Below are 24,752 nucleotides of genomic sequence, written 5' to 3' on the forward strand. Positions count from 1 at the left end.
GTGGGAAGGAAAAAAAGACGAAAAAATATTTTAAATCTGGCAATCATATATAATACCCTAGACTTGCCACTCCATCAACAGTCTTTTTTTTTTTAACTTGTCTCATGGTACTGCAACCAACTCATCAGACAAGTTGCCCCAGGTCTAATACCACCATTTACTAAACTCTGCCTTATTATGAACATTTATGTTAGCTCTTGATGACAAACAACATTAATCTTCTTCTACAGACATATTTTTTATATTTTTTTTTACTGGCGGGCATGGAGATGGGGTAATGGAGAAACCCAGGGGTGAGGGGTTATGTTTTCATTTTAGTTAAAGATCTCCTAGGGACTCTGTGTTAGAATTTGTATTTTCAAGTTTTATATGAGCTAATGATCAGGAAGGGAATCAAGAAAAAGCAGTGAGGACAATGCACATGTTAAATAGGCAAAACATTTTATTGATGGATGGGGAATTGCTGAATGTATCTCATGTATCTCATGCTTGGAATGTTAATGGTTGTCTTCCTTTCGTAGAACCTGGAAATTTAACTTATCACCAATCGGATATCGGTATGCCTGCATTTTGCACAGATAGTTTTAATTAAGAGGTTTTTCCAATAAGTTCAGTTGCAAGAGATACATATGAATCATCGATTCATATTGTAACAGTCAGTGGCGTCAGCAGGGGGGCCCAGAGGGGGCCATGGCCCCCCCTACAGTGCTGAGTTTACATGTGATTTCCAGTTGATCTATACCTGCAATGCTGGGTTTGTGTGTTCTGTTGGTTTATACCTGCAATGCTGTGTTTCTATACATTTATTTATTTATACCTGCAAATACAAGTTTTTTTGTTCTATACCTGAACTACAGGGTGTAAGTAAAAGAGCAGTATGGTTTAGGGAATGAGGGGACGAAGGGACTCTGGGGATGATTACGGGGAGAGGACCTCTCATTGTAACGGTGCAGTCAGAAGGACTGACTCTCACAGTCTTCCCCTGATCTGCAGTCAGTGTGGCAAATATATTTTTTTGGTGTAGTAGCGGAGGGAGTGATTGCATGCAAGGAAGCGTTGAGCGGGGCCCAAGGAAATGTTTGAGTAGGGTCCAATTTTTTCACTATAAAATATATTGGCAACAGGGTCTAATATTCATATATATATATTGGCAGTAAGGGCAAATAATTATATATATATTGGCAGCAGGGGCAAATATTTATATGTTTTGGCAGCAGGGTCTTATATTTATTTATATATTGGCAGCAGGGTTTAATATTTATATAAATTGGCAGCAGGGTCTAATATTAATATAAATTGGCTGCAGGGGGTTATATTAATATATATCTTCAGCAGGGATGAATATTAATATATTTCGTCAGCAGGGTCTAATATTAATATATATATTGGCTGCAGGGGCTAATATTAATATATATTGGCAACAGCGGCTAATATTTATATATATTGGCAGCAGGGGCTAATATTAACATATATTGGCAGCAGGGGCTAATATTAATGTTTATTGGCAGCAGGGTCTAGTATTTATATTCATATTGGCAGCAGAGTTTAATATATATATATATATATATATGCAGCAGGGGCTAATATTATATATTGGCTGCAGGGGCTATTATCAATAAATATAGGCTGCAGGGACTAATATTTATATATATCGGCAGCAAGGTCAAATATTAATATATATTGGCAGCAGGGTATCATTTTTATGTATATCGGCAGGAGGGTATAATATAAGTATATTTCCACAGCAGGGGCTAATATTAATATATATCGGAAACAAGGTGTAATATTTCGATATATCGGCTGCAGCATCTATTATTTATATATATATTGGCAGCAGGGGCTAATATTAAAGAAGGAAAAATAACTGCCAGTTCAGCTGTAATTTTGAAATCATATTTCAATCACGGCCTTTACTTGAAAGAGATAAGTACATATTATGTAGTTAAAAATGCACATCAAACGCATATATATATATATATATATATATATATATATATATATATATATATATATGTATATAGAGTGTATATGTAACGTTTTATAATTGGCCCCCCGTACTTTGGTCCCTGGCCCCCCATGTGCCCCTCCTAAATATGAAAGCTGGGGATGCCACTGCCACCATGTAGCGGTTGCATCATTACTTTTATATGGCTTCTTCCGTGTATGACAGTTAATCACTATCTCTTTGAATCTGCTGTAATATTATACTGATGAATGCATTCAAAATCCTATAAGTAGTTACAAAACAAACACCAAATTATATTATAAAAAGTAAACAGTATATTTTGTGCATGTCTGCTAAGTTGCAAAGAGTACAGCTTTAACAGCAGTTGTTACCTCATAGCTCTGTGATGCATTAAAGCAAGCTGGATGTTTGTGTGCAGGACACAGGCTCAGGCCACCACTTTGCTGGATTGATAGAAGAAGGAAGATGAAGCTGGTAGTTTTGTTCTTATTTCTGCTGGTTGCAGAAGTCTGTCCTGCTCCGCTGCCTGCTAATCGGCATGATGATTACGGCAAGTTGAAGACGGTACCAAGCATGCCTCCAAAGAACGGCCAAAATGAACTGGATGTGAAATGGATTGCTGTTTTAGCATCAGTGACACTTGTGTCATTTTGCCTTTGCTGCTGCCTGCTCGGATTCCTGATCTACAAATATAAAAATTGGAATCCAAATAATAATGGCAGCCTGCCTCAGACCCCCAGAAGAGACGGTCCAAAAGCATGCGCCTTCTTACAGTCTGTCTTCTTTTCATAATAAGGAGATTTCACCTGCAGTTTCAAAGGTTGTTTTATTCTGGTGCGTATACTTTACATAATATAATGATATAATCATTATATAAGGAAAATCATGGGAGAGAGAGAATGGATACAATGCATGTCAGCGCTTTGTAGAAGCCCGATTGGCAGGTGAAACGTGTTGGTGATTACACTGATTATGTATCGAGGAAGAGGAGTAACAGCGCAGCCTACAGAGGGTTACCAGCGGCTTTTGAGAAATCTGAAGGGACTACCATACTACTACTTTATCTGGCTGTGTTTGTGAGGCTCTGAAAAGTCTGCTCACCGCTCCACTTTGTGAGCATTGCATTTTATGTATTTGTTTGTTTTACAATAATAAATATGTATCCTTAAGTTCTTCACCTGTGAGTTTTTTTTACTATATGTTTAACCCTTGATGCTATATGCGCATGTCATGCTCCCTCCTCTGTAATATTCCTTGGGGGATTTTTTGTGTTTATTTATACAGGTCGGACAATGTTATTTTGTTATATTAAAAAATATAACCAACTATTTCGAACTATATGGAAGAATTTTGAAGATTTTTAAAAATATAAGTACTCCACTATTTTAGAAAATCAAAAAATACATAAATCATTTGTAGACAAGTGCATTTTTCAGTTAGTCTTATGCCCATTCGTTTTCAGGTAGTGAATTTCGTTTCCTGCCCTTCCTTCCGTTCGGCTGAAAATTAGGGGACATTTTTAATTCGGGAACTAAATTTCTTGCCCGGTGTCCACGTTCACTTTCAATCACTTTCTCACACTGTCACTCACTCTTTCATGCTCTCATTCACTTTCTCACACTCTCTGCTGACCACTTGCGCATCTTCTTCTCCCTTCTCTTCCATCTTATCTATTCTATCTTTAATCTTCATTCCTTAATCTTCTTTCTTTGTCCGCAAATTCCGTAGCGCTGTACAATGGGTGGACAGGACATAACAAGTAGTATGTAACATAACAAGCTGACTGACAGAGACAGCAGCTGAGGAGGGCCCTGCTCAAACGAGCTTACAATCTAGAGGATGCTGATCCACTTAGCTGGAGGTGCCCTCTGGGATAAATAATATCAGTCCTCACCTGAACAATCAAAGAATTAAGCATTTCGCAGCAGGAACAAAATAGGCTGAGATGCAACCTGATCTGAATGAGTCTGGTTAGATTTTTTCCTCTTAGGATAGACTGAAGCACTTAAGGGGTCTGTTTACTAATCATTGCGTTTACAGAAAAGTTGAACATTCCAACTAATTGACTTCACGGTACTAAGGCCAAACACTTGTGATCATTCACTCTATTCTATTTAGGTGTTGCTCTAATATAAAGCACTCCCTCCCACCAAAAAACTTTGGATTTTAATAAAAGCAAAAAAGTATCCTGAATATAAGAGGACCTTTCGGGTGAAAAAAACCCACACGATTGAATGTCCCTTTTACCATTACTTTAATTTGTATCTTTTACTCATTCCTTTGATTTTTTTTTTTATATCCCATTTCTTTAACTTCGACTCTCACATGAGTTACCTTTTTAGACATTTAAAAAATTATGTTTTTTTTAACTGTAGATGTAACATGTACCTCTTTTTAAAGTATTTGAATGCCTGATTATTCCAAGAGGCTAATGCGAAGCCCATGAAGACAACACAGAGTCAAAACCCCTAGTTATTTGTATTATGTTCTAGAACCTAGATTAAAACAGTAGAAGAAAATCTGATCAAAGATAGAAGCAAATAGTAACCACTCTCCTTCTACAATAAAAAAAATATATATATACCAGCATGGAATACAAACATAACGAAAAACTTATAGGAATAATAAGGAGGGTTGAATTTTATGTGAAAGAACATACTGTATGAGGCTTGGAATACATTGCAAAGTGAGTTATTACAAAAAGTTTTCACTTATGAAGATGTACTACATATATAAGAAAAAATAGACGATAACCTTAACCTTGCATCAGTCTGACTGTCATCATGACCGGATATCTCAGGAAGTCCTGTATAAAGCATTTAGCGGGATTTCTTGAAAGTCATATTACTGATTGAAATATGCATTATGCAGGGCAGTTCAGCCCCTCTTGCAGAGAGTTTTACAGAGATTGTCCTTTATAATGCATGGTGAAGTAAGGGATTTGAAACCACCACTCTCCCACAGCCTCTCTTACCAGCTGCCACTTAAGTGAATAAACTCCTGTCTGTTCATACTACTGTTGACTTGTATTTTACGAGGATGCTAAAACAGTGAGCATGATGTCAGTAACCTGTAGGTGCAGCTGTGGATCAGTCCACCTCATTTGGTGCCTGAGTGGCTCAGGAATGAGTCTCCAGGTCCTTTCACACCCTCCTCTTTTCCTCATGATGATGACACTAGAGCAGCAGCAGGAGACTCTGTTTATTCATGGATGGTGTGGGCAGATGCTGGTGGTGATCTAGCAGCTGGTGGAGCTGAATGTGGTGGTGTTGTGAGTCTTCTTAATGTAGGGTCTCTTAGGGGAACATGTAGGAAGTAGAGTGGTGATGGGAGTGGGCCTTAGCCGTGAGAGGGATATGGCCATGGTGCATTCGGCAGCTGGTCAGGTTGGGGTCACATTGGTTGGCAGAAGAACCAGTAATGGTGAACAATGTGAACACTACAGCAGTGCCTTAAGCCTTTCATGGTACAGATGCTGGTGGTCATATAAGTGACGTACAGGCCTGTGGTTCTGGCTCATTGCTCCCCTCATGTGTATCCCTTGCTGATGATGGAGGTATAGGCAATACATAGGTGTTTTAATAAAAAAGAAGAAAAGCACATGCTCAAAAACCCTAAATCAGGGGGCATGGCCAACCAGCAACCAAGATGGAAGCTCCTGCACACCGAGCCCGACTCTTTGCATCAGAAACACTATAACCCCTCACTATGGGCAAGAATTTTAAGCTCACCAACACCCCGAAACCGTCGGGGACAAATAACAAATCTGCACTCACTTCAACCATCCTGCACCCAATCAGCAGATAGGGTATGGGAAGATAAAATTGATTCCTTACCTTCCAAAGATAACATCTCTGCGATCATTGAGCGGGCCACACAGGGCATCCACGTGAGCCTTTTCGGCCATACAAGCAGACATCTGCCATAATGGAGACCGTGTGGCTACACTGGAAGATGCGTAACCAAAGATCTGCAGATCAGTGGACTTGCTCACTTCTCAATTAAAAGATCAATCCTCCACCCTGATTCAACTGACACATAAGCTGGAAGATCTGGACAACAGGGGACGGCGAAACAACCTGAGGGTAAGGGGTGTACCGGAATCGGACTTCCACGTGGACATTGTACCGACCTTACAAAACATCTTTAATCAGATCCTACGCAGACCGGCCGACGCTGTCATCCAATTTGACAGAGCGCACCGAGCCCTTTGACAGAAACCCATGGGATCGGCACCGCCCCCTGATATTATATTCTGCCTGCAAAGCTACTCATTAAAGGAAGAAATAATGAAAATGTACAGAGGCAACGCAACCTGTTCATGGGACTCACACCCTATTACAATTTTCCAAGATCTCTCCCCGCTTACACTACAAGCGAGGAGGATGCTCCGTCCCGTCACACAAGCTCTGTGGGATGCTAACATCCCCTATCAATGGGGATTCCCATTCGCACTACTGGTTTGCAGAGGCAACTCTTCACATATCATTCGACATGCAGGTGATGTACATCACTTCACTGATGCCCTTGGTCTACCGGACTGTGTGGACTGGGAACCGACGTTCTCCGCACCTTCAACTCTCCTGGACCCATCGCAAGAATGGTCCCCAGGACCACAGAAAAGGAAGAGGTATAAGCAGCTGGACTCTCCTTAGACCAGAGGACCCGCAGGGATACAACATCGTCTTTCCCTTGTTACATGGCTACATCCGCACTTCTGACAAGGACTGCGGACGCTTTGCAGTATGACTCCTTTCTACTACCGTGTACGCAGGATGGGGTATTTTCTTTTCCGTTTTATTCATTTGATAGTCGAGACCTTATCAGTTAAACTTTAATAATATGATGCTTTACATTAGTGGTTCTCTTAGACTCTCTGCTATACCTCGTATACACTCACACTCACCCAACTGAGCCTTCACACATGCACTAACTTCAGCTTGGAGTGCACGGTATGGCCTATACTCATTAATATCACCTCCTGCACGCTGATTCTAAACACATCAGCCTATGTAAGGGATCCTACTCGAGGGCTTGGTGATGCGGGGTGCAACTCCCCTAGACTACACTGGTCATCTTCACCGCCGTTACCTACGGCAGTGGCAATTTGCTGGTCTTTTTGACCTCCCCCCAGAGCCTACTTACTTGGCCCTGTCCTGGGGCTTAAGTACTGGTATCTGGTATACTTTCCCTAGGTCGTATGGTTCAATATTCGATGCCGAGGCATCCTGAGGCATTCTATGCGCTCACAGTTTTGGTTTTATGTTGAAGTTACCGGTTTTATATGTTTCTTTTATTTTCCTTTTACTTATGCTCCAAAGACATCACTGACTAAGCGGGGCCTCTGCAGATATCCTACCCATGGCACCTGATTCAATCAAATTTACCTCCCCTAATGTCAGAGGTTTAAATAAGCCTCAACAGAGATCTAAAGTATTGTAAACTCTGTAATCCCATAAGACACACATCGCGTTCCTCTAGGACATCCAATTTAAATCTACCAAAGAATTCAAATTAACAAATATTTCCCACATGCCTTTTTGGCAAGCGCTCCTGAATCAAATAGTGTCCATACTCATCCATAAAACTCTTCCATTTATACTTTTGGATATCTGGAGGGACCCCGAAGGTAGGGCCATCTTTTTAAAATGTTACATTGGTAACCAAAAGGTCACACTGGGTAACATCTATGCGACCACTAACGATTACACATACTACTCACACATTCACAACAGATACACAAGGATCGATAGCCTATTTCTCTCACATCATCACCTTCTACATTTGCAGGATTCTGAGATAGGCATACAATCCCTTAGTGATCACGCCCTGACACATTTCACACTACGTTTCACGCAACCAAGGACCAGACATTGGTGTTCGAGGCTAAACGAAAATTTAATAGACAATCCACACCATGTTGCAGACCTACTGACCCATCTTCGCAATTACTTTCATGACAATATTACTGAGGAATTACCTTTCCCTGTTATATGGGAAGCACATAAGCCAGTAATACGAAGTCACTTGATCAAACTTGGCTTAACGATTAAAAAGTTGAAATAGGCCTCTATCTTGGATGTGACACGCAAACTCTACCACTGTTACCTTACCTGCGGTCCCGGCGTTGCCACGAGCAGGGGAGCCGAGACGCAGCCCGCGTGTTCAGCCCCCTGCTCGCGGGAAGACGTGATGTGGTCCGTCTAGCCGTTAGACGCGCGCCCCCGTGTGGTGATCTGTAGTTAGACGGGGCGCGCGTCTCTGCAGCATGCAGAATATTCATGCCGCGTCTTAAAGGGGTATTTATCTTTTTTCCTCCTCCCCCTAATTTAGGGGGTAGGAGGATCCTGAGCAAGAGGACTATTTAAACCCTCAGTCTGCATGTACCCCTTGCCTGTGATAGTGCCTTTATTGTCTTCACTAGCGTTCCTGAACCTTATTTGCCTTTTCGTTGCCTGACCTTTGCTTGAACCTGACCATCCGTTGTTTGCTGCCTGACCTGACCTCTGCTCGTGACCCCGACTATCCATAGTTTGCTGCCTGTCCTGATCTCTGCTCGTGACCCCGGCTATCCGTTGTTTGCTGCCTGACCTGACCTCTGCTCGTGACCCCGACTATCCGATTGCCAGCTCCTAGTACTATCTGGTTGTTCCTGCTCTGCTCGTCATCACCGTTTGGGGGCGCCTTTCCTGGTACTGCAGCGTGGATCCACAGCCTGAACCACCGTTAGTGACAACCACCTAGAACAATCCCATAAACTGAAACTAGCCCCTGATATACTACCCCAACTACACACGCTGAGAGATCAACTGGCCTCCCTCCTGGATAACACCACAAAACAGAATTACCTCTTAACCAAGAAATTGTTTTATGAGTTAGGGAACAAACCGGGCAAACTGTTGGCCAGAGCTCTTCGTGTCTAAAGAGCCTCTTCTCATATCCCCAAAATTAGAGCCCCGGGCGGTCCAATCCATTTTGAATCCCACGATATTGCAAAATGCTTCCACTCATTCTATACATCGCTCTATTATCTATCTCCACAGGGATCTGGGTCCCCTGAGCATCTGACACGTATTGACAATTACCTACATAGATTTTTTCCACAGAGGTTAAACAGGGATGCTATGTGTAATTTCCAATTGATATATACCTGCAAAGCTGGGTTTTGTGTTATTCTGTTGATCTGTATCTGCTGTTTCCATACATGATTTATGTTTACCCGCAAATATAGGACAAATATATGTCTTATTCAGTTGATCAATACCTGGAGTGCTGTTTCCATGTGTTGTTTAGTTGGTCTATACCTTCAGTGCTGAGTTTACATGTGATTTCCAGTTGATCTATACCTGCAATGCTGGGTTTCTATACATTATTTATTTATACCTGCAAATACAAGTTTTTTTTTTTCTTATTCAGTTGCATGTGCTATTTCCATGTGTTGTTTATTTGATCTATACCTGAACTACAGGGTGTAAGTAAAAGAGTGGTATGGTTTAGGGAATGAGGGCACAAAGGGACTCTGGGGTTGATTACGGGGAGAGAGGACCTCTCAATGTCACGGTGCAGTCAGAAGGACTGACTCTCACAGTCTTCCCCTGATCTGCAGTCAGTGTGGCAAATATATATTTTTTGGTGTGGTAGCGGAGGGAGTGATTGCATGCAAGGGAGCGTTGAGCGGGGCCCAAGAAAATGCTTGAGTAGGGTCCAATTTGTTCACTATAAAATATATTGGCAACAGGGTCTAATATTCATATATATATATATATATTGGTAGCAGGGGCAAATATTTATATTTATATTGGCAGCAGGGGCAAATATTTATATATGTTTTGGCAGAAGGGTCTTATATGATTATGGTATGATTATTTCATAACTTCTGATCTACCCCTGAACCCCTCATCTTCTGCTGTAACACCCCTGTTTCTCACCTGATATGTCTTTTTCCTGCCTGTCTCCATACCTTGCTGCTATCAAAGGGTTAATATCGGTGCCCTCTAGTCTAGCTTAATTGCAATTGTTAGCCAAGGTGTGAACCATCTGCCTCCTTTATCCAATCATCTTATCTGACCACTTGTGAGGCAGCCCTATATAGCTCTAGACCCCACTTGGAAACAAGCTTGCTTGGAAATGTAGCTGCTGTGGCCTTTCCCCAACTGGACTCTTCATAAGTGGACAGATAAGAGTTAAACTGGAGGGAAACACTGAGGACAGTGCAAAGCAGGTAACCCACGTAGGCACTTGCTTGCTGCACTCCTTCCCTACTATGAACCCATACATGTTTCTATGTCCTCTACCCACAATTCGCACAATTGCTGCAGCCTCCACGCCCCTTGACAAACCCTCTACAGTCCACATAACTCCATCCTATCTATCACCCCACCCTAGCTCATATGCCTTTCTGTTACCCCAACATCACTAAGCATGCGCAAGTAATGGCATCCAATGCCCACAAATCACATTCCCATTTGTTTTCTGTCTGTATCCTACTCCTTCTGTGCTCAGGTAACATTAAACGTAACCCTGGCCCCACCATCCCCACCTTCTTCCGTCCCCGCACATGCCGAACTAACACAAACCACCACAATCCCTCCAATCTTAAACCAGTCTACTGCAACCCCGGCCCCCCTTTCTCCTGTGCCCTCTGGAATGCATGCTCTGTTTGCAATAAACTAACTGCTGTCCATGACCTTTTCATCTCTAACCACCTTAGCCTTCTTGTACTCACTGAAACATGGCTGACACCCTCTGATGCCACCTCTCCTGCTGCTCTCACTTACGGTGGCCTTCACTTCAGCCACACTCCCAGACCTGGAGACAAACAGGGAGGTGGTGTTGGTATTCTCCTCTCTGCACATTTCAACGTCTACCACCAATTCCCTCTCTGTCTTTCTCATCTTTCGAAGTACACTCTGTCCGCCTTTTCTCCCCAATTGCTCTTCGTGTTGCAGTGATCTACCGGCCTCCTGGCCCTACCTCTCATTTCTTTGATCACTTTGCTGTCTGACTTTCCCACTTTCTTTCCTCCACCATCCCTACACTAATCCTAGGGGACTTCAATATACCTACTGATGACCCATCCTCACCTGCTGCTTCCAAACTACTTTCACTCTCCTCCTCCCTCAGACTCTCACAATGGACTAACTTCCCAACGCACCGTGGCGGTCATCAAATAGATCTAGTATTCTCCCACCTTTGTTCCATTTCTCAGTTCTCTAACTCTCCCATCTGTCTGTCTGATCACAGCCTACTCACATTTAATCTCGACATACCACACACACCCTCGCTACCTAAGAAACCACCACAAACCTACCGTAACATCAGCAACCTCAACACTCCACAGCTTTCAGAAACACTACGGCCACTCCTCTCAGGTATATCCTCCTCCTCCTGTCCTGACACAGCTACAGATCAGTATAACCATACACTAGCCTCAGCTCTAGATATGGTTGCCCCTGTAACTGTACGCAATCCTCCACGCCGTCCACCTCAGCCAAGGCATTTCAAACAGACACGCCTCCTTCAAATGTGTTCATGTACAGCTGAGCGCCTGTGGAGGAAGTCTTGTTCACCTGAAGACTTCGTTCACTACAAATTCCCCCCTCCAGCACAATTTTAGCAGGTCAGGGAACATATGTGCCAGTCGGCTAGGCAGCAGGCACCACCTGTACAAGATTTTCCATGAGCAATGTGACCATGAAACTGACTTTGTGATTACTCTGTTCCATTGATCTGTGAAAACTGTTTGCCCAACACATTCATTTTGTATAGGAGGGGGAGGAAATAGGGCGGGGAGTCGGCATCCGACCCAGGGATTTACTTCTATGACCCTGAGAACCAGAGAAGCAGCGCTTCACTCTAAGGCTCAGGGCAAAGATGTCCATTTTTTTCTAGATGATCAGAATGTTTGGTAGATATGAGAGTGGAACTGTTCTACAGCATTTTATAATAAGGTATACAGTAGATAAACCAATTAAATATGTGTACAAATTTAAATAGAAATTTGACGATGCCCTGTATATCCCAGATTGTCCTGAAAATGTATTATATTAAAGCATATACATGTTGATGCTATGAATAAAACTCTGGGGGTTATGTATAAAAAATATTCTGATTGAAAGTTTTAAAAAAATGGTCTTGTTGCCATGGCATCCAGTAGAGTGTTCATGCTGTTCTTTGGACCAATTTATAGGTTGTTATGGCGACAATACTACTTTTTAAATTCTACACTTAAACATTATTAGAAACAGAACTCGCTATGTATTCAAAATAAGAAAGGCAGAGCACAGCATTTGTATGAGTTAAGTCTTAAAATAAAAAAAACATGCACATGGTTATCTGGGAGTCCATATTAAATAAAATAAAAAACCTTCAAATGTAATAGGAAGAAATTATATGGTATGCCTTATACCAATACTCAAGAGATTGTTCTATTTTATGCATTTCATGCCATGCTAGGTCATTAATCAACCCAATTTCTTACAAAAACTACCCAAACACCAATAATAATGTAATTCTACAGCATGTATAGTCATCTTATATATATATGATATTATCCTAGCATTTAACTTTTATTAAGTTCCCAGTTTCTAGGGTCTGGCCAGTGCCAATATTATTGGCAGTTGGGTTAGGCAGCAGAACAATAATCCGTACACAAGCATGTGCAGGTCTGAATGCCCCACAACAAACAAAATTAAGGTTTTGGAGTCGCCTTACTTGCCTCGAGATGCTTTGGCATACTATTAAAAAAGACAGTTCATGCTCAAAAATCCTTCAATGTGGCTGAAATAAAACGATTCTGCCATGAAGAGTGAGAAAAAATCCCTCCATTAACTATGTAAAAGACTCATTGTAACTTATCACAAACGTTTGATTGCAGTTGCTGCCACCAAGTGTGCCACAACCAGTTATTAGGTTTTCGTGAAACAATTACTTTTTCACATTGTTTTGATCAACTCTTTACCTTTAATAAATAAAATCATCATTTAAAAACTGCATATTGTGTCTACTCTCATCTTTGTTTTATATTAAAATTAGTTGGAAAACATAACATAAATGTGACAAGTAAGCAAAAATAGAAAACAAAATGGGAAGGGGCAAATACTTTTTCTAAGCACTGTATACCACCCAATACCACCTGAAACAGTTATGGTTATGACGCATACAACAGCTTTTATTTATAGAATGCCAGATGATTCCATAAGACGTTTACATAGTGAAGTTTAAACTAACAACATTAAAATTGACAATGTACAAAATGAACAATAAAACTAACACATGTTAAAACATACTAGTAAAGACAGGAAAAGCGATTAATTATATATGTAATTTTGAAAACTTTCTAAGAAATTGTAATAATTCAAAGAAGTATTGCAATCGTGAAAATCAAACTAAATAATGAAAAAAAAAACAACTCGACATTCAACAAAAATGTACCTTTCAATAAGAAATTTTTGTAATCGAAAGACAAAAACACAACACTGATATGTAGTGCGGTTTCTGCTGGCATAGCTTAACTGTAAATAGCATTATAATGCCAATTACAACAAAACCAGATAAGTGGAGCTAATACAATAAGTAATGTCAGGAGTGGAGAAAATAAATAACTGCTTCAATTGGTTTACATTAATGGAAATCCACAGTTCATAATTGGGGATTCTTCAGTGTATACCAAGTAATTTTTCCAGAACAATTAATTTCCCTCGGCATATCATTCTCATAACAATAGCATTTAAACCTAAACTATTTAGCTAATAGAAGAGGAGGTAAAATCATTTCTTAAATAATAGCATGACTTACAGAACCAATATTATATTCATCATATCAATTACACTACAATAATAATACAATAAAAACCTGACAAACACAAAGCAGTGAAGAAAATCTACAGCTGAGGTAAAAGGGGGTGAAGGAAGGAGGGAGAGGGCAAGGGGTGAAGGAGGTAAAGTGAATAAGTGTTTGTGGGTATGGATGTGTGTGAAAGGAAGGCTGTGTATATGTAAGGATGTGTTAGCATGGATGTGTAAGTGCACCCCCCCATCAGGAAAGATGAATCACGGTTAACCCCTTAAGGACAATAGGGGTTTTTACTCGTAGTATATTGTGGGACAATGGCTCTTTTAACTTTTTTCAGTGTTACTGTTTAGCTGTGATTTTCTTCTCTCTCATTTCATGCTCCCACACATATTATATATTGTTTTTTTCAGGACAAACAGGGCTTTCTTTAGATACCATTCATTTTATCATATCATCTAATTTACTATAAAAAAAATGATAAAATATGGGGATTTTTTGTTAAAAAATTACTTTTTCTCACTTTTTAAACAGAAAACTTTTACTCATCTGCAAAAACTAATGAAAAAACCTACTAAATAGATTCTACTATTTGTCCTGAGTTTAGAAATACCCAATGTTTTTATGTTTTTTTTTGCTTTTTTCTGCACGTTATGGGGCAATAAGTACAGGTAGCGTTTTGCTATTTCAAAACCTTTTTTTCCAAATCTGGTAATTCTTCCCCCCATGTGCCATTTCGGGTATCTTTGAAGCCGGCCAATGCAATTTACCCCATTAAATCATATATTTTTAAAAACTAGACACCCCAAGGTATTTGAAATGCTGGTATTTTAACCCTTTCAATGCACTAATTTTACCACTACCCTTTGTGAAACTTTATGGTAGTAATTCTGTTTGTATTTTTTTCACACATGTTGTACTTCAGGTATTAATTTATCGCTCCTGGTATATGTCCGTGTCACACAACACCCCAATATGTGTTCAGTAACATCTCCTGAGCGCAGCGATACCCCCCATGCATGGGTTTGTAGGGTTATTAGGGAGGTAAAAGGCCGCCTTTGTGAGGTGTGTATTTTTTTGCCATTTAGACATCTGCCCCATGTCCCATATTTGGGACATCTTTGAACCCGGCCAATTCAATTGACCCCATCAAATCATATATTTTTTAATACTAGACACCCTATGGGCATTTGTAATGCCAATATTTTAACTCTTTCCATAATGGAATTTTTGTAAAGATGAAAAATTTTAGGACTTGCTTATTAAAAAATTTTTTTTTTTTTTTTGGTGACAGTGGGGATTTTTACATGTTACCATATTTTTGAAACATTTTTTTAATTTTTTTTTTTTTTTACTAGTCACTCTCATTAGTGAGCTGGGCTCCATTGACCTTGCATGGTTGGATGCAGTACCTGCATTCAACCTGCAGGAGGAGCTCGAGAGTTCTCAAGAGGGTCTGGATAGACCCTCTGTGAACTCAGATCTTTTGTTAATGCCATCCTGTGAATGACGGCAACGTCATTCACAGGATGGCACTTGTGGTTGCTCCTCGGAGCAATCACAAGGCGATCGGGGGTCGGGGGGTAGTGTTGCTGACATGCCTCGATACTGAGGCATGTCAGCAACACAGTTTATGCTTAGGAAGCGATTCCGATCGCTTCCTAAGCAGTTTTAGCCGGGCGCCGCCGCGATCTTTGATGATCGGTGCGGCGGCGGCCATTTTTCTTCCGGGGAGGGCTGCCGAGGGCTGCCCTCCCCGGATCCACGGTCAGCCTCACCCGTGGATGCAGCTATTTAACGGCAGCCCGTGCATGTACGGGCATTGTCGTTAACCCGTTGCACGGCAACCCCGTACATGTACGGGGATTGTCGTTAAGGGGTTAAAGAAACAATGTAAAAATGCAGAAAAAAAACCAAAGTACCCTCATTAAAATGGGTTAAATGTGTCAAAAAAGGAAGCAGGGTTGCTGGGTTGTATATTTAGGGGCATTAGTAGTTAAAATAAAAAAATTAAAAGGGGAGGAGCGATTCTGCTAGTGCACAGATATCTGGTGAAACCGTAGAATGGGCTACACTACAATAGTGAACAGTTTACAGGATAATAATTATCAGGAGAGACTGAGGGATCTCAATACATGTATCCTAGAGGAGAAAAAGGCAGATGTAATACAAGATACATGGATTAAAAAAAGTATGAGAGAGAAATATACTTCAGTAGAGAGGAGACATTTTTGGACACAGGAGTTCATGTGAGAGCTTTTACATTAGGAAGGTTTTTACATTAGGAAGAATGGGCAGACTTAATAGGCCAAATGGTTCTTATCTGCATACAAATGGTATCTTATCAACACAGGCCCAGACATATCAGGCCCTAAACTATGCAGTATTCTCTGCCACTGGCCATCTCTAGTGTCTTCAATGATGGAACGCCATGGTGAAGTAATAGTTATGTCAGGCAGGATTTTCCCTCACTATGCAGAGAAAGGGATGTGGTAATTTTTTACAGCATAACATTTATTGCATTTTCTACCGTGTTAGGCAAACAAACCTTAGCATTTCCTCTGAATGCTTACATAAAAACAACAAAATAAGCTTGTTCAGTTTATAAAGCAACAATTTGTGCCTTTGTGCCACAAATCAGATAGTGATGAATGTGGGTAGTACCATCATATTCCAAAGAGCTGTACAATGGGTAAACAGGGCACAACAAGCAGCGTATCACATAACAATTTAGATTTACAGAAACAAAATTTGAGCAGGGCTCTGGTTGGAGTTTACACAATAGAAGATTAACCCCTATAGTCCCCACATAGACGTACATGTACATAGACGTACATGTAAAGCTCTGGCTTTCTTGCAGCAGCGGGGACATCTCCCTGCCACTACACGGAAGATCATGCTGTTTTTTGAAAGCCTGTCAGCATGGCTGGCTTCCTGCTGATCGATTTTTTAGTAACCTCTGCCGGTGCAAGCACCGGTAAGTAGTTATACTATATAATGCATAAATCAAGGCTTTATGGTAGGAGGTAACAAAAAAGGGAGTGGGATACAGGAAAGAGAAGGAGCTTTAGTCAGGAGAGTTTAAGGAATATGTCATAAAGAGAACAAAAGACAGGCAAGGGAATGAAGAAAAGAAACAAGTAGACAAAGACAGTAAGACCAAGGAATTAGAAGGAGGTAGATAATATCTGTCACAGGACACCAAACAAAAAATGAAAGCAACACATTTTGCTGAGCCGGCAAATATTGTTATAATAATAACCTATTATACAAAATGTTTTTTTTTACTGTCTTAATTACTATTGTGAAATTACATGAGCTAATGTTTGCTTATATAAAACAAAAGTGTATGATACCAGTAAAAAAAAAAACTCATTAAAAGAATTAAAGGCGAAAGCTAAAGAATGCACAATATCATTACATGGCCTTCCAAGTTTCAAAGGGATAGAAGGCTGAAATTATTACTCATGAAAGAGACAGCTTCATTAAACTTAACTGTGCCCAATCTCCGAGCCCTAATGAAGACTAAGACTACCAGCAGTTTTATTAATTAAATGCGTCCAATGTACAAATTGAGGAGCTGATATTATTTGCACCTATTTTATAAAACGCTATTAAATACATATTGAAATAACTATCATGAAATGTCTATTAGTAATTTTACATCACTGGGAATTTAGCATTTGCAACGTTCGTAGACTTTAATTAGTTTTACTAATGGGTGATGTTAATGTCTAATTAAAGTCAGTATATGTGGGATAATATGCAGAGTTTGCTATGTGTGTTGGGAATATAGTATACCAGCACATTACAGTCAAAACACGCTGGTACTTTTTTCATAAACTACATGGTTACAACTAACCCTACAACTATCTCTAAACTTGACCATTACTACACACATTCATCATGATGATACAGCAATGGTTTGCACCTCCTGTTCTAGTGTACCCTTCCATTCAGGAAATGCCATGGAAAAACATTTTTTCCTTGATAATAAATTGTAGTGTTGTATATAGTAATGCAGGTTAGCACTGAAAAAAAATGGTTTTATTTAATTCTGTTCCAATAAACTTCCTTTAAATAAACTTTCTTCCAATAAACTTTATCTGCAGACCTGGAGGCTGCCATTGTTGTCACTCGTGATATTTTGGGTGACTTTCACTGCCCAAAAACTACAGAGAGCTCATCATGGTGATACTAATGAAGTCCATTCCTCCACAGACTTTCATTAGTCAGAGTGTCCAAATGGGTGAATCAGGTACCAGTAATAAAAAAAGGCTTCAAAAACTAAATAAATTAGGACATGTCCAGTTTGTTCCTTTATTGCCAGAGGTGGATCTGTTACTTTTGGATATGGTGCATCCGGCCTTACATAGATTTTAGCACTGTACTTAAATATGTTGGGGTTTATATAGTTTATGGAGAGGGCAATAAATCACTTTTACAAATTTGGTGCAAATTACCTGCATAACAATTAGAAGGTCGAAAACCAGGATAAAGGAAGCCAAAAATGCTCTTGAGACCTCATCACTAGGCAAAAATCCACGATTCAGCTTGTCCCAGCTTATCCAGTCAGTAGTAATGACAAGAACAACCACGGAGGTCAGAGTAAACAAGACAGTCCTGTAGGAGACAGAAATCATCGCTTGAGTGCATTGCAAAAGGGCATAGTAAAACCATGCGTGTGGCTTTTTTCAAGGTCAGCAAATTTGGAACAGTAAATAAAATGCATTAAACCAAATGAGAAGCATATTAAAGCCATGACTATGGTGTTAAATTTAATTTCAAGAATTACTAATTAATTTTAACTCAAAATACTGAAAGCAAAATTGAATATGACACTTATGCCAATATGGACTTGCACCCAAAATATATTAGTTTTTGATTTTGATGTGAATAAGCATGTACCTGTGTGGAATATTTGAGTAATATATTAGCATAATATATCAAACCGGAAGACCAATGCATTATATATATATATATATAATGGCATATTTCATACAAACAGATACATAACCCCAAAGGTTGATTGATACAAAAATAGACATTGGAGGTATTGTGTAAATTTGACCTCAAGCCAAAGAACCAAAGCAAAATGCAATAATATAGTTGGTCTACAAGGCTTTTAATATTTGTGGTCCAGTAATAAGCAGGCTCACATTAAATCACATTATTTTCATGGTGCTGATGTATTTCATAGGATAATCTACTTGAAATAAAAATCCTGAATTTGCAACCCGAATTTGCCTCCATGAAAATATATTTTGTGGCAAGTTTATCTCAAAATATAACTCAAACTTTAGCAATTTAATACAGAATGGTGAAACAGAAAATAAAAACTATTTCAAAAATTAAACCATTGTGTTTAATAATGATTCTAGAGAACAATGGACTTGATAAGTGGTTTCATCATCATAACCATCGGTTCAGGGGGCAATCAACATTCTATTGGTTGCTATTGTGTTTGGGCCAATTTTTTTATCTTGCTCTAGAAATGTTTTATATATATCTGTACAGGCACATATAAATATTTTGAGTACGGAGACTTCTGGTTTCATTGTAAAGCACTTACATGACACAGAAGAGGCAGTTCTTCTTGGATTCTCGAAGTAGGCAAACAAGGGCACACAATTCTCCCATTAAAAGCAATGGGAGCATTTTCCACACAGTGTTACCCTGCAAGCTCTGGCACTAACTAGAAGTGAGTATATTCCATCCTCCTATGAGTTGTGTTCTCCCAAACACATGTCCTGCACGGTATTTAACTGAGGGGTATGGGGAAAGGGACAAATGCATATGGAGGATTCTGCAGATACAAGAGGAAAATGTAAAGGGACCATGAATCTATAATTTGCATTAAAGTGCATATAATGTCTGTAGTGTCCCTTTAAGAACTTTGATCTGGAGACATAGTATGAATATATGTCTAAATGGCTTACTCATTTCATTCAAGATTTACATTTCTCATGTCTTATTATTTTTTGTGTACTGTATTATTTTATTTGACCAAACAGTTAATGCAGCAATATTTAATATTCAGTTCGTGTTATAAGGAGTATTACCAGATGGCAGTGAAAGTCAAGCTATGCATTGAGATCATTAAGCCTAAAATTCCTTGCCCCCTGGGCACAAGGTTGAAATAATCATGCAGAATTAATTTGCTTAAACAGAGTTTTGTAGCCAATGACTGTTGGAAAATCTTTTAAAATAGACAAAAAACACAGTCTGGCGATGTTGCTTCATCTGCCAAATTTGAGGGTAACTATTAATTTGATGATTGTGTAGTTAACCTCACATTTAGGAAAGGACCTTCCATAAATCATTTTTCTGAACATTGACTAATGGACGTTGAGACTGAGGGACAATTGTTTTCTGTGGAAGTTTTATGAATTTAACTGTAATATTTGCAGACAGAATGAAATTCCCTTAAAAAAATACTTTAGTACATTTCAACATAAAGATGGTGGGGGTCCCATGATTTTAAAGGGCATGGGGTAGGTAAGCCACATAAAAGGAAGAACTAAGAACTACACACAGTCAGTCAAGTACAAAAAGTCAGACTGAGGGCCATCGGGAGATCTTGTGATAGCAGCCAGATGTTCTTACTCAAGCAATACTGGTGGTGGCTTGTGGTGTGTGTGGTGCACTCAGGCTAGTGGGTTGGTACGATAAGTAAAACCCTTACTTAAGCCCTGCTGAGTATTATCAGACTGGTTGGTTTTACAGAAAGTCTAACGTTTTCTAAACCGCATTATGACTTGGAAGACACATTTTTTATTATTATAGCTATACCTGTCCTGCAAATGGTTGTCTTGCTTTTAGATGTTTTAACAGTGAAACAGAATGGTAGATTTATTGAGTGAATTTCAGCCCAACTAGAAGGGAAACTAGAAAAATGCTTTAGAAAGAAATATGTTATATGGTTAATCAGCATATAAATCAAGTTAAATAACGTTCCTTGAGAGGTACCGGGAAAAGTGAAACCCAACTGAGGCTGTCTTGATACACTGACACAGTCAACGAGGAAGAAGCCAGAGCAATAAAGAACTCTAGAAATTTAGAACACGGCTAGGAAGGAATCTAAATTAAGATGACAGCAGTGGACGTTCAAAAAATGAAGGTCCATTTGCAATTTAAGACAAAGTAAAGAAAGAATGAAGGTTAAAATATATAAATTATAATTGTCAATTAATAAAAGAGGTCCTAAAGTCTGTCCTAGGTTAGTAGGATAGACTTTCCCAGAGACAGGAAAAAATAATAATCTAAGCATTGAATATGTTACAGGAAAATAAATGATTTTCTTGCAATCTGTTAACACAACAATTAAATGAATTGCCCCCTAGTCTGCTATCATCAGTCTGCCTTAAGCCTTTAGCATTTTACTTGCTTGCAATGCCACATACAGCCACCTGAACATTAAGCAGTGTTTAACTGATGTGTGAACCCTTTCTGTGCTCCTTTATATTGTCTTCAGTAAATGTCATTTGGGAAGACTGGCTAGGGCACATTAAGTGTCTTGCCTGTAAAATATGTTTTTGGCTTTTTACCAATGGGCTACTTGGATGGACTCGCCCTCAGTCTGACCGTTGCCAGCCTTCCCTTGATCATAATAGCTTTACAAATGTCTCATGAACGTTTGAGTGTCTGCTACGTATGTGACAAATAGTTGCCAATTTGAACAGGTGCACAGAGTGCAGATATACACATACACACACACACACCACATTTGCTCGATGATAAGACAACCCTGATTATAAGATGACCCCCCCCAAATTTTAATATTAATTTGGGGGGGGGGAGAAAAAGCCTGAATATTAGACTACCCTATGTAAACTATTTTTTCATATATTGAGAAAAATGCATGTTTTGTTTTTATTTCTTTTTATTTGCCAACCTGCTCCCGGTTATACATATCCCCCCAGATATGCAGTATACCCCCTTATATGTCACTCTGCCCTCCAGAAATGCCTTAAACCCCTATATGCCACTCTGGCTCCATGATAAGCCACTCTGCCACCGGAAATGCCTTATACCCCTTCTATATACCATTCTGCCCCCCCCCAGATATGCCTTATACCCCAATATGCCAGTCTGCCTCCCTGATATTCCTTTTAACCCCCTATATGTGACTCTGCCTCCCGGTTATTCATTTTAACCCCCTATATGCCACTCTCCCTCCCTGATATTCTTTTTAACCCCCTATATGCCACTATGCCTCCCTGCTACTCTTTTTAACCCCCTATATGCCACTCTGCCTTCAGAAAGCCCTTATAACCCCCCATATGCCACTCTTACCCTCCCCCGACTTACAGTGCTTCCCTAGACTTCTGATCTGGATCTTAGTCTTGTAGTCAGACCTCTATTTGAGGTCCGATTAGAAGACAACCTTGAATATAAGACGATGGTTATTTTTCAGAGCATTTGCTCTGAAAAAAACCTCCTCTTATAATCGAGCAAACACACATACTCAGTCACTGGCCACTTTAATAAGTACACCTGTTCAATTGCAATTCAAATGTATTAAGGCATGTATATGTGGTCAAGACAACTTGCTGAAGTTCAAACAGAGCATCAGAATGGAGAAGAAAGGGGACTTTGAACATGGCATGGTTGTTGTGCCAGACAGGCTGGTCTGAGTATTTCAGAAACTGCTGATCTCTTGGGATTTTCAGACACAACCAAAAACAAAACAGAAGAATTATTCAAATAGAGATATGAAATCATAACAGTAAGTCTAGATTATACAAAGATGTAAGTCTATATTTTTATGATAGGACATATAAAAAATCCATTACTTACATTTAATACATACATTGCTTAGTAAGGGGGGTCACCAGACTGACCCTTTTGCGTAAAATTTTAAACATCCAGTTTTCATGTTGGATCCAGTAATGATAGTAGCTCCATAATGTTTAATGTTTTTTTAACGCCCATGAATAATCAAAATAAAGATCATATGAGCATTCAACAGCCAAGCCATATTAATGTCACTTAAGTCTTAGCCTCTACAAAATGCATTAAATACTTGCACTGTAGTCTCAGATTAATAAATATCCATGTGAGATCAGTCAACCAATCTTATATTAAAAGGAATGCCAATGAGATCATAAAATTGGTATACAAATGTTAATTTTGCAGTCAATGTACTTAATATGTAAAAACTGAACATTAACTGGTCATGCTGCTTCTCAAAATAAATTTAAGATTTTCCCAGCGGTTCCATTTTATAGTTTAGTGTAACACCGTTTTTTCTGTACTGTTAGGGAATACGTGATTATCAAGAACTCATGGAAATATGGGCTAGTGTCATGCGGACTCCTGATGGACTTCATATACATCTGTCAACACCTTGCTGTCTTGAAGATAAGAAAACATGACACCTCCCCGTCTTTCCTTTGGCTTTTGTTGTGTATCCTTCACCCAAGATCATCCATCATTACACTTGAAATAATAAAATAGGATGCATCTCACTAAAGTAGATGCACTTTAAGTAAAAATGATTTATGTAAAAAAAAAAAAAATAATAATAATAAAACTTAAAGTATCCATGTTTGTTCCACAGATATAAGTTGTTTGACACAATATAGGAGCATACAATTTAAGGATTTAGTAATGGTGAGAAAGAATAAATAATAAGACAATAGAGATCTAAATATAGCTGGAAAGTAGGAATTATGTGCATCAAACTGAGATTGCAAAAGGAACATGTCACTCTACAGCTGCCATTCAAAACATAAGTGTGATACAGTTTATCCCAACTTGGAAATTATTCAGGATTGCCTTTGAACAGATTTTTCCTTTTCAGGTCAAACCACAGTCAACAATCTGTTATTTGACAGATTATTTTTACATTTCATATGTATATTACATAGAACAGATGGTCACATTTGCACCCATAAGTAAACTGTTGTACACAAAGTTTCTTGGCATCATGATATCACAAGTGTAGATATACAATGGCAAGGAAACAGACAAACACAATGTGCTTAAGCTAATAACGTACAAACTGATAACCATTCATATCTTTATTTAACACACCCATTAAAAAGTCACGGTGCTGGTGGAAAAGGAGAACCGTTGCATTTAATAACTGGCAGCAATAACCTCCTCCTTTGGTTGCAGTAGCTGTGGATCAGGAGGAATTTAAGACTATTCTTCCTTACAGAACGGCTTAAGCTCTTGAGGTCATTCAACAGCATTGCTAATGGATTAAAGTCTGGGCTTTGATTGGGTCACTTTGTTGATTAGGGTCAAACTGACATTATCCTGTATGATATTTTGATAAACGTGGGAATTAATTGTCCCCTCAATGATGGCAAGCTGTCTAGACCCTGAGGCAGCACTAAATCATGGTGCTCTCACCACCATATTTCACCATTGCTATTATGTTTTCATGTGAGTATGGGGTTTTAGTTTCAGCAGTCCACAAAACATTTTCCCAATAGTGTTGTGGAGTGTCAGTGTGCTCTTTGCCAAAAATTAGGTGAACAGCAATATCAAATTGGAAAGCAGTGGCTTCCTCTATGATGTCCTGCCATGGACTCCATGTCTGTTCAATGCTTTGCATATGGTAGACTCATGAACAGCAATTTTTAACCAGTTCAAGGATACCATCAAGCCTTTACCTGTTACTCTAGCTATGTCAAACTAACTCTCCAATATAGTTTAATTGATTGGACTCCAGACTTGATAACTCCTGACTCCAGTTAGCTTTTGTTGAAGTCATTAGCCTAGGGGTTCACATACTTTTTCTAACTCACACTGTAAATGTTTAAATTATGTATTCAAGATGGACAATACAATGATTTGTGTCTTATTAGCTAAAATAGATTGTGTTTGTTCATTATTGTAATTTAGGCGACAATCATATCATATTTAAAGACAGATTTTTAACTAAATACTATTAATTCCAAAAGGTTCACTTTCTTTTTCTTGCCATTGTCCCACACGTGTCTGAATATGAAATGCTGTGTGGAGTGGAACCTGCGGTACAAGT

General features: G+C 39.2%; 1 protein-coding gene across 1 annotated transcript in view; it reads right to left on the bottom strand.

Moving 5' to 3' along the window:
* Nucleotides 1-24,752, bottom strand: part of TMEM117 (transmembrane protein 117) — a 106,720-nt gene that overhangs the window by 12,890 nt on the left and 69,078 nt on the right. The window contains exon 6 of the mRNA XM_053465356.1: nucleotides 18,220-18,379. Within this exon, the coding sequence (XP_053321331.1) occupies nucleotides 18,220-18,379 (160 nt within the window). The remainder of the gene's footprint in view (nucleotides 1-18,219; nucleotides 18,380-24,752) is intronic.

The sequence above is a fragment of the Spea bombifrons genome, chromosome 4, assembly GCF_027358695.1.
Source record: "Spea bombifrons isolate aSpeBom1 chromosome 4, aSpeBom1.2.pri, whole genome shotgun sequence".
Classification (NCBI taxonomy): Eukaryota; Metazoa; Chordata; class Amphibia; order Anura; family Pelobatidae; genus Spea; species Spea bombifrons.